A 15,881-nucleotide genomic window follows, 5' to 3' on the forward strand; every position below is an offset into this window, starting at 1 on the left:
CATAATTAATTCTCGCCCGTCAATATATACGACCCCTAGGAACAGTGTTTTTTTGTACTCTCCGGCGATCCTTGCATACCGTGACTGAGCTACACAAGTTTCGAGTACACCAACAGAGCACCGGCCACCATCCCATTCCCATCGTGATGCCTAGCCTCCTCAGCAAGGTGTCCGGCGCCGTGGCCACCGGCGCCCGCAGCGTCTCGCGTGCCACTCGCCGCCTCCTGCGCGCACGGCGGTCGTCCCGGCACAAGAAGGACATACCAAGCGTGGGCGTAGTCGAAGACGACGCCGATGCCCTGTGGCGCCGGGGGATACTGATGGGGCGGCGGTGCCAGCCGCTCGACTTCCCCGGCGCCATCCACTACGACAGCCATGGCCGGCGGACCCCGCCGCCCCTAAGCAGGGCCACGGAGGCGGTCACGGGGCTCTGCCGGTCGTCAGACGTCGTCGACGAGGTCGTCGTGGTGTGTGCAAGAAAGTGAAGTGTTGTGCTTGTGTGCCGCTCCAGAGTTAGTTAATGTGCTTTGTGATCCCATCATACATGCTCGTCCGGTTCGGTGACTAGCTAGGCATGTGATAAATGGTCGTCTGATGAAAATATGAAAAAATCCTGATTTATTCGTTGATCGGTACTTCATGGCCTGGCTGAGAACTTGAAAATACGCACGCTGTTATTTTTCACAACGCCCGGAACGAGTAAGTACGCGATGAATGCTCTCTCCCCCGTTGCTCCGATGACATTCTCTAACTTACAAGAGATAAGTCTGGAAGATTAATTTCAGTAAACGTAGCTTACTGATGAAACTTGATTGCTACAGTATGTGATGATCTCACCTGTGATTCCTGATAGGACGACTGAAAAAGTAAGCCATGACTCGTGTCAAGCTTAGTAAGAGAAATCCGTGTCCTGCACCGGTGCACCCTACTCACCTAGATCCCGGTATGTTTGAAATGATCGTTCGGTGGTGTGAGAGCAACATGACCGAGTGTATTGGGATGTAGATGCTCCCAGATCTCGGTACACTCTGGTCATGTTGCTGCTAGATTTAGGTTCTTATCTCACGGTTCAAGCCGGAGAGGTGTCTCTAGAAACAATTTAACTTGCTCATTTCTCATGAAACCAGCATCGACAGATTATTATGGCCAAAGAAACGGCCAGAAAAAATCCAACAGCCCAAGGACATTAATGTGAAAACACACGAGATCGGTGAGAATAGGGTTTAGAGAGGACATCACACGCAAAGCGCCAACTACAAGCATACAATTTAGTTCTGTTTTATTATTTATCACAAAGCCCGATTTAGATTGGTACTATTATTTTTCACAAACCCTAAACGGGTACATGATGAACCATTTCTCCCCGGTGCTTCATTATGATCACATTATACTTGGCCGTGATGTTAGGTTTAGATTTGCTCCCACGCAGTTCGCATAGCAAACGTTTCTCTGGTTAAAAATTAATGTGCATCATTTCTTTATTTGACAAAACAAGACTCAGTTAGTTATTTTTGTTGCTAAAGAAACGGTTAGAGAGATTCCAACGGTCGCATTAATGTAATAAACGCGAAAGTTGTGGGAATAGGATTAGAGAGGACATCCCGTGCAAAGCGGCAACAACAAGCGTTATCAAATGAGAATACAACTGAAAGCACCTCCAATAGCCTCACCGACCCCAATAATAGGGTTTAGATAGGACATTCCACGTAAAGCTGCAAGGACAAGCGTTATCAAACGAGAAATACAACCGAAAGCACCTCCAATAGCCTCACCGACTACATTTGCGTTCATGATCTCATTACACAAGCCAAAACATCTGTAGCGCGAAGAGAAGTCAACTCCTCAAAGAGGACCTAAAATTGGGGCATTGAATTGAAGAAATGGTCACCATGATGCAGGGACCACAAACTCTCGTATTGCATCAACATGGAAGACCCTCCCGCTACACCAGGGCAAGTCTACCCTCTCCCTCCCCCACCCCCAATAAGATCAGATCATTGATGATCGAGTAGATGGAGGAAGTAGCCCCAATAGACTCTAGAGAGCAAGATGGAGCCTCACCAGAAATGTGGAGAGAAAATATGCCAGTTACCACCCATGTCCATGGACGCCACAACTAGCTCACACCATTCCACATGCGCTTAAAAAGAGACACTGACCATGGCGCAACCCAACATGGCAACATGATACCCACTAACAATAAACCTTCTACATGCATAAAGCATCACAAAAACATAGCCGAACACACCTCAAAAAGAAGAAATCAATATTTGCAAGTGGGAGAGCAAATCTTACTTGAACGCTGAGAGGAAGTAGAGGGACGCACAACTACCAGGTCGAAAGTACACAATCTAGACATTGAGTGCATGCTACTTTCACCATGTCGGCCTTGAGACTATCACTATATTTCCATTGACACGTGAAGTTCATATGATCACACATCGCAAAGGAACAAGCCCATGAACAAACAGTTTGAGTCAGATGGTTAACACATAATAAACCTAGTGACTGAAAGCCAGGGGAACCGCAGGGTTGCTACGTCAGAGGATCCATATCCCAGACCATGGTGTGATGAAGTTTGGCTCTACCTGGTGTGATGAAGTTTGGCTCTACCTTTGCATCTACTGGTTCCTTCATTCTGTTGTTGCCTGGTATGGACTCTTATGGAAAGAATCAGTTTCCATTTAGTGCTGAAGTAGAGTTGTTTCCTTGACCTGTGTAGTGAGGCATCTATTTGTTTAGGAATAGAATTACACTGCTCGCATGCTCTCGAAAAAGAGAAGAGGGCATTTTAAGTTCCTTTTAGGATACTGCTGAGAATCCTCCGGAGGCTCTAAACTTCCCAGCCTCCGAATCCCCTGCTTGACACGTGTCCAATTTTCTCTTAAATACAGACTTTGTTTCGTCGCAGCAAAAAAACTCCCGCTTTTGCTTCATTGAAGCAAAAAACGGTTCGACTAAAAACATAAGGAGAGTTGCCAGAGATTTGTTCAGACTATGCTTCGTCGCAGCAAAAAACCTCCCGCTTTTGCTTCATTGAAGCAAAAAACGGTACATCTAGAAAATGAAAATGAAAACTTGCCGGAGACGGACCTTGCCGGAGACCCTCGTAGCAAAAAAAATTATACAAAAGTAGCAGAACAACATAACATTTGTTTCACAAAAAATATACAATTCTAGCATCGTGAAACTCCTCGTCGGCACACCACCGGCAACTTTCCAACTCCGGCTGGTAGCACCGCTTTCTTGCAGCTCCGCCACTGACTGGTGGTAGCACTGTCGGTGAACATTTGCAGCATCGCCGCTAACCATAGAGACACCATGGCGGCGCTCCGAAGCGGCCTGCTTGTAGTACGGCAGCGTCGACGACCGTCGCCTTCAGCATCGCGGCGGCGCCTAGCGGCTACCTTGCAGCACGAAGGTGATGCCGACAATGGCTATCTTGCAGCACCAGAATTCGTCGCTTGCAGCTCCGTCGTTCAATGCTTGTAGCTTCGGCAACATACCTTTGCAGCTCCCAAGGAATGAAGTTGCAGCTTTGGTAGAAGATCTTCGCAGCTCCGTCATCGCACCGCCGCAAGGTTTGTAGCATGGGCTAAGGCGCTTGCAGCTGTTGCGTCTGCCCCATGCAGCTCCTCCTAGAGAGTAGAGACCTTTGTAGCACGCTGCCAACTTGCAGCATGGACGGTGGCCCTACACCGGCGCCGCTTGTACCACGATGCCACAACGCTTGCAGCACTGCCGTCCGCGCTGGTAGCATCGTCGACTACCGGTAGTAGCCTCAACCCTTGCAGCTCCGCCGCCCTTCCAACGAAGCAATGTCGTCCTCCATTAGCAGCTCCGTGGCCTACGCATTGCAGCACCACAGGCAAGGGTATGCAGCTGCAGCCCATCCGCTCGCCTTGCAGCACCACCTCGGATCATCTTCTTCGCCCACGATGGGATCGCGCGCCGCTGCAGAGGTGGGGTATGGCGGAGTGCACAGCGCGGTAAGACGTGCAAAAACCAGAGCTGGCCAGACGTGAGCGGGTGCGGGAACGCGTAGAGGATGTCCGTGGGCCAGGCGGAGCTTGACGTGCGGAGGTCAGACGCGACCCCCCGCAAAACAGGGCGGCGCGGTGAAGGTCGGCCGGCGGCAAGCGAAGTGAAGCTAGATCGGGGGCTCACGGCGAGGAGGAAGCGGAGGTCCCCGGTGCTACAACGCTAGGCGGCGGCCGTCTAGGTGGAGGCGGAGGTCAGCGCTCCCGGCGAGGTCGAACCGGAGATCGGCCGGCGGCGCTAGATGGGGAACAACGGCGGGGCTGCGTTAGGCACGAAAGCGATGTTGATTTTCTCTGGATTCCGTCCATGTGCGTTGGCGAAGAGACATGAAAAAAAAAAGAATCAGAACGTGGGTAGGGCCCACCTCGCGCTAAGATCCGAGGGCGCACGACCCGGAGGTTCCGAGCAACGCAGCCTCCGGCTGATATTAAGCATTTTCCTTCCTTTTACTGGTGCTAGGGCCTAAGTCTTTTGACTACATGCATTTCATCATAACATCAAGGTTTGTAGATTGTTGATATCGTGCTTCCCACACGATGTTAGGGGGCTAAGTTTTTTTTTTACAATCAATACCACATATATTCATAATAACAAATAGTATATGGTAGAGACGAGCTGTCTCCAGCGATTACAAAATAAAGTCTAAAAGATACTAGCAAATCTTCGAGGTCTTCAAACTCTTTCTTCTTCCAAAACATAATCTTGTACTTTTCTGAAGGCGGCCAAAGATAGATAACAAACAATAGACCTGTAAATACCAACGAAGGTTCTCTCATAATTTTAATTTGAGCCGCAATGCCAAGGCTGTGTGCACACGCGCAACCATTAAAGTAGTCAATCAACATCGGCAAGAGTACCAACACCAGTATATCAGGGAATAAAAACCGATCTGCTTTGTCGACGTTGATGGAGAGCCAAGAGTACGAACCAACATTATCGAGGACGTAGCAACCGGGACAAAAACTGCGAGGATAATCCTCCTCGCGACAACCATGTGAAAAGATCCAAGATCGATCTGGCGAAGTAAGATCTGAACACCCATACCTAGATAATTGTAATCTTTCAGCACCACCATTGACGTTGGGAAGGAGATCTCGTCATCGAACGAAAGGCCGAAGATCACTTATTGCAGACGATGCCATCTCCATTACGGGAAAACCAACAAGAAAACGGCTACCAAAAGCCTAACATAGACTACTGAAAAGACTACTTTTATTGAAAACTCCACTCATAGATCGGGTTTCCCATTCCTCCCGACGCCAACGAAACCGGCCGGTGGAGGGGGAACCAATCTATAGAGGAGGCTGAGTCGGGGCGGCTAGGCCTTTTTCTCAAGAGGCGACGGCTACAGGAACGTTACCTGGGTTGACTATTAGGGGGCTAAGTTGATCTAGCGGTGGAATAGTCTTTTCCTACCGTGAAGGAGTTGAGGCTCAGTAGCCCGTTAAGCTCTAACTCGATCAATCCGTACATAATCGTTTCTCCAACTACGCCACGCCCGTCCGCCGACGCCTGGTCGCCGTGCTCCTCCAAGCTGCCTGCTTCAGATTATGCGCTTGGTACATATGGGTTTATAAGTTTTTAACTTCAAATAAGGCTTTCTATGTTCAGAAACAAAGTTGCTAGTTCAGCTAATGGGAGTGTGGATTTTTGTAGCTTGAGCTATACATAGCTTTTCTTTTTAATTTGAAAATGTTATTTAGGGTTTCAAAAAAAGTCTGAAAAAGAATCTTGATGTAGATAATGTTTTGATTTACATTTCTAAAAAAATCAACTTAAAATACCTTATATTGTGGGCTGCACAAAAATGATAAAATCGGACAATTTTTGAGGTTCTAAAATCTTGCATTGTTCATATGTTTGATTTGTCATTTTTGTGCATCCCACAATATAATGTATTTCGAGCTGAAATTTTATAGAATAGTAGACCACAACATTGTTGACATTTAGATTTATTTTCAGATTTTTCTGAAACTTTAAAGTGCTGATTTTAATTTTTTCAAAAACCGAGCTACATGTAGCTCGGTCTACACCAGGCCTTATATGTCAGAAGCCTTGCAAGCACTCTATGTTGGCATAGCAAATTCTCCGAAAACAATCAGCAAAAGTATAAAATTCTGACAATGGCACACTTTTGTTTGCATTTTGATGGAAATGTTACACCATGTCATTACAGGTAGGTAGCTCTAGCCTTCCACCTGCGATGGTCAGCATGCACACATGTGATTCACCGAATTCCGCATACCACAAACCTTGAGACACCTCTGAACTTGTACTGAAAACCTCAAGAGGATCAACTGAAGTCCAGGAGCCAATCAGCTGTCATTCACACACCTACAGTTGCTAGCTCGCCTGCCAGAGATCCAGGGTAGCAACTCTAGGCGTAGGGTGGAGGTCCCTGATCTTTGCTGGAGTTCAGGAACACTGCCGATAAAAGAGTAACATTTGGCAACAAATAATGACTACATCCATCCATGCTTCAACAAGATACCATCATGATTCTTTGAAAAAATCAGCACAAATTATACCATGACAAATAAGCTGACACTGTAGTGTTTCATGGCATCCTGGCCTAATACTCAGCTTCTATTTTTATTTCAAATCGTCATGGGACAGCAAAATTCGGGATTTCAAACAAGAAATCTCTTTTTTTACGACACCCGATACAGTACTTGTAGCTGGCAAACTGTAGCAAGGCCTTACGAGAGTCAAGTGACACACATCCAGCAGTTAACCACTTCCATCGAGTTGGCCATGGGATAGAAGGTGCGACATGTATTGCTGGAAAAAAGAAGTAAATATCGATATAAAACTTACAAATTAGGTGGGGAAATTAATCCATACAAAGGAGCATAGCTGTTTCGTAGTGCATATTTGCAAGTATTAAGAAACTCACAGCATGGTAAGCATATGGTGGTTTTCCTTGCCGGTCAAAGTGCTTTGCCATGATGGAGAACTCTATTGGACCCCAGTCGTCTATTTCAAAACAATTACCTAATGCAGCCTTGTAAAGCTGCAAACCACCAAAAGATGTCAGATATCACCTCTCTGAAGCAAGTGAGCAATTGACATGCTAAAACAAATGAAAATTTATTTACATCTGCTTACTACTAAGGTAAAATATAAATTCTCATAGCATAAACACAAAACGTCTGTTCGGTTTCCCTACCTTTGCAGTGTCAGTTAGTAGCTCAGTTCCAGAAGGGTAGGAGGCGTAATACTGATCAGCCCTTGAAATGCCAGCCCTTGTCCTACAGTAAGCTCAGAGAGAGAAGAATATTGGCAGGTAAGATCAATAATTGGCAACGTTTACAACTAAGAAAAAAGGACTAATTCAGCATTGACATACGTATTGCTTGTGTAAGCATAGGTAACGAGGGTAGTGAAGGAATAGAATCCAGCATAGGACGCCAGGCGCCTAAACTTCTGAATCTTTAAGATCTCTTTGCACTGATATAGAATATCCATCTCACCGAAGCTCGACGCTGGTGTTTGAAAATAGATAAATCAAGTGAGATTAACACAATTCAACAGAGTCAGCACTGATGCAGCCATGAGCAAACAGAACATTATCTTATATTGCTATTGGAAATTAAATATTCCTTGGTGATTGCTGATGCCACTAACATAACCAGCTGCCATAGACGCAAAAAGGGAAAAGGCAACACTTCTGCATCTATATGGGCAGAAACTTCTGCATCTATATAGGCACGAACAAAAAGACAGGGAGAATGCCAACACAGAAACTTCTTAATCCATATAGGCACGAACAAAATACCTAGAGACAAAAAGAGAATGCCTAAATTGTAATATACATATAAACATCACATGCTTAGAGTCAGTACTGCAGTGGTGGAAACACACTTAAATACAGATAAATCAAGTGGCGACAAACACAGTTGAACAGAGTCGGCACTGATGCAGACATCAGCAAACAAATCATTATCCTACATTGCATCTGGATATTACAAATTTCTAGGTGATTGCTGATGCCACTAACGTAGCCATCTGCCACAGACGCTAAAAGGGAAAGGCAACACTTGTTAATCTATATAGTCTTGATAGGTTAAACGAGTATTGACACAGAACTTTCTGCATCTCTTTAGGCATGAACAAAGTACCTGGAGACAAGGGGAATGCCTAAGTTCTAATTATACAGAAACATCAAATGCTTAGAGGCAGTGCTGCAGTGGTGAAAAGTGGAAACACAGTTACATTTCCAGGTTCTACATCATTCTACCAACATTTAAGAAACAAAAGGGTCAAAACATAGGGCCTGATATGAACATTGTGCCCCTTCGTCTGTTCCCAACAGGCCCAGCTCAGCTACATGTTTTTCTTTTGGACTGATCCAACACATGGCAAGGTTGGAATTATCCCTCAAATATAGAGGTTTTGACACACGGGTTTCCAAGAAGTTCTGCTTTTACTGAAATGTGCCAAAGCCCATCAATAATCAAAACTGTGACAACTGGGTTGACGGCTTGAAAACAAAAACAAAAAGGGGATTGAGATGGAACTCACGGTGCTCAGGTCGGGCAGTCGAGCTTCAAGAGGAGAATTTCTTGAGTGCTGGATTGGTGTGCCGCCGCCACTCCCGCGGGCACGCGGTCGCCTGATGCCGGAGACAAGAGGACCTGGCGCCGGCCGCGGGTTGCCGCCGTCCGCCAAAAGGTCACGAGGTACCAGGTCGCCGAGAGCTCCTTCCTTCCTTGCGCACGACACTCGCCGCCGTCAAGAGAAGCAAGACGCGTCACGCCGGCCGCACCTCGCCGTCGGTCGTCGCCGCTTCGACCTCCAAGCGTCGGGAAGTTAGGGATTTGGAAGCGTCCTGATGTTTCCCGTAGTGTTGGCCCATTTGTTTGGGCCATATGGGCCAGCGAATGTATCCGCAATTCTATTTGCGATTAACGATTTCCCTATCTTCCGTGTTGCGTCACTCCGGATCCCAGTATTGACCGGTCTTTGAAAAAAACTAGCAATGATCGGCGCGGCGGCACGCCGCACCAGTATGGTAGCTGACGGATGGATAAGCATGTGAAATAGTGACACTCATTCGTTCTATCAATTAAGCATAAAACTATAACAAGAAGCACTAAGTGACCTTTGCTATATTGTGTAATCTTAACTTGGACATTACAAAACAATGGAGTAGTCATGCATGGCTTCTGCAATCTTGTTTTTTGTGTTGAGAAGATGCTTCTTCAATCTGAACCTAAGCATCAATATAACTTCAATTGTCGCTCACTTGCATTGATTAAGACGAATGTAAAAAAATATAGATTAATGAAATACTTCAGCAAATTAAATGAAAATATCTGATTGCATTTAGAATGTATTGTATGTCAAACAACTACATATGAAAACAAACCTCATTAGATATTTCTATACAGAAGAGACTATTCTATGAATTCATCAACCCCATAAAGATGGTCAATTATGTTTACTATGATGATGTTCTCTATCAATAAAACAAAGATCCGTAAGAAAACATTATAAAGAAGACAAAATCAGAACAGTAAATATTTGAGTGAGATCTAACATGAACGTCAACACATACATTTGTTGGATGTTTTATTTTAAATGGTAAGCAAATGATATTAGTTTGCTTACTTGTTTTAGTGTAGGTAAATATATTGGTAGTTACAGATGGCCCACCAATAGCAATCATCTAAGATCAACCTGCTAGTGAATTCTCAAGTTTAAACTAATCCTGAACTTAAAATGGGAAAATTATATTTTTTTCACATTTGAGCATGAATCCGAGATAGAGAGAAGCAACCAACAAAAGAAAGCAGACAATACAGAGTTGCGCATGAAAAAACATAAACAATGTGAAACCTTAATACTGTTCATCATATGATGATAGGTAGAAGCATTATCTTCCAGAATTTTGTTGGCAGCCACAGGCTTTTTTGGTCCCTCTTTACTTTTAAAAAAACTACAAACTGCAATTATTTTATGGAACAACAGTAAAACTGGTTGATTAGAAATATTCCTTCCCATATAGGACAGCTCTACTGCTATAGTACATTTAACATATCAAAAGGTGAAGCCATTGGCGGCAAGACAGATCTGACTACGGATTTTACTAAATCTGGTGCAACAATGGTTTCATCGCTCAAGATAAGGAAAGATAAGAGGGACCTGGAGTAGAAAGGCACTAAAGTAAAGCAGCAGGAAGATGAATCCGGACTTCTCGAGTGGCCGCGCTGATCAAGACGACCACAATCTCAAAATGACCACAATCGTGAATGTGCCTCGTTGGTGGCCAGCTCGTGCTTCTTCGCCAACAATTTCCATCGCTGCATATAGAAGGTAAGCTTACCTCACAATTACAGGTAGTACAAACCATAACATTTATGCACACACAAAATACAATAGTTACATATATCTGCAATACAGAAGAATCAACTATCCACACGTTTCAGGTTTAACAGCCAAGATGAATGACAGGTGGGCAACATCCATAGCTTTATTATCACAAAAAACTTCAGTATAACATACTGGTGCACACCGTGTAAGGATGAACTGGTCCATCTGATTTCGACTGCACAAGATAGAACCTAAAAATGGAAGAACAGTAAACATCACTAAACAGCTGGGCTACCCAGTTTACACATAGTGCAAATACAGAGGATATGAATAATCATACATAGAACTGTTGGTTGGACTCATCATAATCTTTAAGCAGTGCATGACCAAACACTATAGACAGATTACATAGCACGTCATTCATACAGACAAAATGTATGATTACAAAAGGCTTCCGTACATACCACTGATCTTATTCAGAGCAAGCTACCAAGATGAAGGATTGATCAGCCTACAGACATAGCATTGCTACCAGAACGAACTTCTTCCGTACATACCACTGATCTTATTCAGAGCTAGCTACCAAGATGAAGGATTGATCAGCCTACGGACATAGCATTGCTACCAAAACGAACTTCAAATACTCTGGTAATTTTGTGTGTGTATGGATGGATAAACTGGGCCACCCAATCTGGCTTGTACAAAATAGCACCTGAAGTCGAAGGAATAGAGAATCGGCATTAAACGACCGAGAAGATAGTGTACACATAAAACATTCAAGGACACGAATGATCTTACAAAAATTATAGATTCCAGTCAGCATCTCTAGAGATTCCAGCTAGGAGAACAACTGAAAAGAAATATGCTTCTTGGAGATTCCAGTCAGCATCTCATTGAGCAACTGTAGTTGTCCTTCGGGAAATAATTATTTCCAACTTGCATTCGAAGTGTAAGAATGTCTATAATAAGCTGATATGGTCCAGTTGAAACTTGCATCATCAATGTTAGGTTTTCAAAAGAAATTTACTGCAATGAACTCAATCTGTTCAGCTATTTAGGAATACTTGAGCACGAAATAACTATTTTTTTTTTTTTTTTGAAGCTAACTTGTTTCTCAGTTCTAGCTTAAATTAATTCAATACAGATTGCCAGATAGGACAGTAATCCTTTTCGGTACAATTACTTGTCATGATTCTCATAGATTTTGTGCCTTGAAAGTGTTTTCCATTCAGCAATCCCAAATGATCCAAGAAAAAGTGGATACAGTTTACATTCTCTTTCTACATGAACCAGTGAGTGAGAATCTCCAAATTTAAATGGATTATGTAAGGAAAATGCAATCTTCGAGAGAAAACCCAAGTAGATATCTTTACTCCCGGAAGCAACCAAAATGTCAGATGTAATGGCATGAAACCCTGCATCATTCTACGATAAAAGAAGCAGAATCTCCTAGATAATGCTGTTATTTTCGTTTGTTCCTTTGCATGCAAGAAACCGTATTTTTAAAAGGTTGTAAGCAATAAGTTTAAGACTGGACTTAGAGTATGTGCCATGATCATGTAAGTACAAAATTCCAGGGTACATGTTTATCATTTCATTTAACAATCAGACTCTCAACACAACGAATGTGCATTGGAGAGTGTATCGGAAATCAGACAATAATAACGAAAAATAAGGAGGACACGGACTTCATACCTAAAAGTAAAACATATAAGGCCCTTCAGCGTTCCATGCAACATTTTATTTTTAACTGTTCTAACCTTTATGCAGAAATTGTTTTGTGAGGGTCTTTATGCTATCACATGGATACTATTCTGCTTGCTTGATAATGTAAATTAAAAAATTGGACAAATTACACTATAAATAGTACGTATTATGGTTCTTGTTCTTTGTTACTGCCATGCTAAATGATGAATATTAATCTGGTTCCTAGAAGGCAGTATGCTGTAGGCCATATACATAAGGCATTCTCTCCGACTACTCTTGTGTTATATGATTGGGTGGTTGAGTTAAATATGAGATGATTCACAGTATATCTCTCCATTGTGAATCTCTACTGACTCATGTGGGCTTGAATAATACACTCCCCTATTGGTAAAATTACCCTAATTACTGCTCCCCACTAAATAAGTTCTTCAAAAGTAAGCTCTAATTTGCAGAGCCAGTGGCAGTCTGAATAGATACAATATGGCATGCATGCTGCATCGTACACAATACAAATATTGGATGGGCAGATATATTCCGAGAGAATCGATGCCACATTCAAGTTTTAGGATCAGGGGCATGAATTGTTAAACATTACAAATTTAACATACATAATACATGATTTAACATGCTGCATAATACGTAATACACTTACGTGTGGATAGTTATTTTCGTGGGATTTGATGACATATTCAAGTCATAAGATGAGGGCACCAATTGCTCACTATGCACGGTTTAACATACATGATTAACATCGTAGAAACAATATCGAATAGGCATCTTACCGATGTCGACAAAAGCAGAAGATCATCCGCGGTTCACGTAGTGCACCCGTATGTTCCTACCATCAAGCAACTGAAATTAATACTATGTAGGAGAGTTATGTTAGCAAAAGGTGGAAACCTAGAGATCATGGACAGAATAGCAGGAACAGCAAGCCAAGCGCTGCAGTAACATCTTGAAGGCCACAACATCGGCAGGAGGAAGTGACGTAGTAGAGGGCAGACCTTGCTGAAGGCTGCCATCAAATGATCCTCTTTACCATCTCACGCTCAACATTCATGATACAGGTCCACCTCGTACGCGTGCATCGGTCCTCTATCACCCGCCACCACCGCGAAGTGATCCATGGTAGTTGGTACCGCCGGGTCTTCTGCCAGGGGAGGAGGCCATTTGGGGGTCGTCGTGCTGTACAGAAGTAACAGACTAAGATTCAGAATACACATAACAGGTTATAGTATAGTCCAGAGAAATGGAAGTATGGAACACAACTCTGTCAAAAGGAAAACACAACATTGTTGTGCAACAGAAGGCTTCAGGTTGGTACATCATAGATAGAAAATAAGCACTGTGTCGCCTAAACGAAGTGGTCAGCACTTTGAGCTGTATCAACATGTATGTAGTGATACCTTTGTCAAGGTTCGTGTTACTGTCAGTTGTGACTGTATAATATGGTTTTACTGGTCCAAAAGAACTCTGATGTGTACTCAATCATAGGGGCTGAACTTAAGTTAGAGGGCAAACCTCTTATCTGAAGCTGAACCATTTAATAAAAAGGTGTAGATACGCCATATTTTACTGTCATCATTATATTGCAGATACCCAAATAGATTTATTTCCTATCGTTGTGCGTACTTGTGGGTATGAACAAAACAAACTCAAATCTCATGAACCTAGCAAATGAGAAGACAAAACTATAGCCAACCAGCATCTCCCTTACATGTCTAAATCATAGAAACGAAGAATTTTCAAAAGAAAAATCAGAACACAAGATGACACAATTACCATAATAAATACTGAAACCTTTTGAACTTAAATAGCAGAAAGCTAACATGCACAGGATCACCATAAAATGATCATGAGAATATCTTCTGGTAGCATGTCTGGAACGTACAAAAAGGAAATAAGCTAATGTAGTGAAACCATGCCCATAGTAAAATTAGGTTAAAAATTCACAACTAACAGAATTTTTTTTTCTAGATCTCTGATATTGATGTATACTCGGATCATAGTTCTTCTCAGAAAAAAAAAAAACACCAGCAGTTTTATGTGGCACAATGCAGAATGACTGCCATTGGCGAGAGCAGCCTATTCCTACAACAGAACATGGGTTGAGTGGTTGAACCTAGAACCATTCCAATTTGACAGTTATACTTGTTGGCTGGATAGTATACTCTGGGTATATACTCAGCAGATAGTATACTGTGGGTTTTCCTAGGGTTGAGTGGACAATCTACCTCAATGATCAATCAAAAATAATTTTGAGGTGTTCTCCTACAACAGAACATGGGTTGAGTGGTTGAACCTAGAACCAAAATATACACCAAGTTCTTAATGTAAAGAACAAACATTCCAAATTGCAGATAGTATATACTTGTTTTAGTAATTAATAATTTGAACCAAATAATAGCATATTACAATGTAAAACCTAAGAAGAATGCATGGACAAAACGGCGATGACCGCCTGTTGAAGTCGCTACAGAGCAACGGCGGCCAAGCATGGCACCGAGGAATAGCCGCTCACAAAGCACCGCATGAGGCCGCCGCCATCCGGATACCCTCCGTCCATGCAACTCTGCTCCACTCCAACTGCAGGATTCCTCCGCTGCCACTATCCTGTAGTAGTGCTATTTCCAAATCATCTAACGGCGACAGAGCCAGTTCAAATTATTCTGCAGATAAAATTAGAGAAAATATTCATACCATGTTAGATAGTTGATGCATTTCATCGAACATCTGGCAGGCAGTCTAGCAGCTTGAATCCGTATAGTTTAAATAAAGTTTCACATGAAACTGCACCTCGAGAAAATCCAGTCCCCACCAGTTGAATTACAGCCAACATATGTTGGTAGTACTGGTCAAATACTTATTCCTATACCCAATGCCTTCAATTGAAATATTTCTGTCTATATTCTATAACCGTTGCCCCCAATTGATGGAGCAATACATACACTTGCCCCATCTTTCACTGAATAACATAGGATCAACAACCCGAGGTTACATTGCACTCCTTTAGGAATAGTTTTTTTTTCTATAAAGGGCACTTTATTACTCTAGGAATAGATTACCCGAAGTGAGCAATTAGAGGGATGATCCTGTGGGCATGAATTGGATTGAAGCCGGTGCAGGCTTGACCTAGCCTTGATCTTCACCCTACAAATGCAAGAAAGAGGATTTATTGGACCAAAAAGGTGTACTGGTGAGAATATGAACTTGAGATATTGGAGCAGCCAAGCCGGCATATGTATAGAAGACATAGCTAGAAACCAAAATGCATTAATTAGAGCCAGATTAATCATGAAATTCATTCGGGAAGGTCTACGGATTATTCACTGGCTACTAACGTTGCAGATTAAATACTTATATTCATGAATTAATAACGTTGGACATTGAAGAGAATTGATTGGCACTTACGCAGTCACCAGGGGGCGGTAGGAGCTGAGGCAGCCTCAGGCCTCCACGGATGAGGTCGAGGGATAGTTGAGGAGTGGGAACGCCGGCCGGCCAGCAGCGCTTACCAGCGGCGCCATCGGTGGAGGCGGGGGAGGCCGAGGCAAAGCAGTGCCCCCCAGATCCGGAGCGGCCGCCAGCGTTGTTGGTGGTTGTGCGCCCACACGGCGAACCAGACGGCCGGGTCGAGGGCCACCGCTCAGGAAGGATCTAGGCGGCAGCGGCAACGATCTGCAAGAGCTGGAGTTGGAGCACCTCTCCCTATTCCAAGAGAGCAGCTGTGGTGTGGAGACTGACGGTGGAAAGGAGACTCGGCGTGCATCAATCGTGGGCAGAACAGGAGGAACGGCAAACTGAACCACAACTCCGCT

At 43.5% G+C, this 15,881-nt stretch overlaps 1 protein-coding gene and 1 long non-coding RNA gene across 8 annotated transcripts; both read right to left on the minus strand.

Annotated features, from left to right (window-relative positions):
• Positions 1-6,596: 6,596 nt before the first annotated feature.
• LOC124666827 lies at positions 6,597-8,824 on the minus strand. 2 transcript variants are annotated; one of them, XM_047204155.1, is made up of 5 exons: positions 8,566-8,824; positions 7,391-7,519; positions 7,211-7,292; positions 6,938-7,054; positions 6,597-6,822 (listed from the first exon to the last, which is right to left on the minus strand). In XM_047204155.1, the coding sequence occupies exons 2-5, from the start codon at positions 7,507-7,509 to the stop codon at positions 6,772-6,774; spliced, it is 369 nt and encodes a 122-aa protein (XP_047060111.1). In that variant the 5' UTR covers positions 7,510-7,519; positions 8,566-8,824; the 3' UTR covers positions 6,597-6,771. The 2 variants fall into 2 exon arrangements, with proteins under 2 accessions (XP_047060111.1, XP_047060109.1); XM_047204153.1 differs by having other exon boundaries at positions 7,391-7,526; positions 8,566-8,823.
• Positions 8,825-10,614: 1,790 nt separating this feature from the next.
• LOC124660533 lies at positions 10,615-15,612 on the minus strand. 6 transcript variants are annotated; one of them, XR_006989902.1, is made up of 6 exons: positions 15,475-15,610; positions 15,129-15,213; positions 14,585-14,732; positions 13,068-13,248; positions 11,155-12,901; positions 10,615-11,068 (listed from the first exon to the last, which is right to left on the minus strand). It is a non-coding gene; the product is annotated as an uncharacterized LOC124660533 (long non-coding RNA). The 6 variants fall into 6 exon arrangements; XR_006989904.1 differs by having other exon boundaries at positions 11,155-13,248; positions 14,860-15,213; positions 15,475-15,612; XR_006989901.1 differs by having other exon boundaries at positions 11,155-13,248; positions 14,585-14,676; positions 14,764-15,213; positions 15,475-15,612.
• Positions 15,613-15,881: the final 269 nt, after the last annotated feature.

Source organism: Lolium rigidum, chromosome 6 (assembly GCF_022539505.1).
Source record: "Lolium rigidum isolate FL_2022 chromosome 6, APGP_CSIRO_Lrig_0.1, whole genome shotgun sequence".
Classification (NCBI taxonomy): domain Eukaryota; kingdom Viridiplantae; phylum Streptophyta; class Magnoliopsida; order Poales; family Poaceae; genus Lolium; species Lolium rigidum.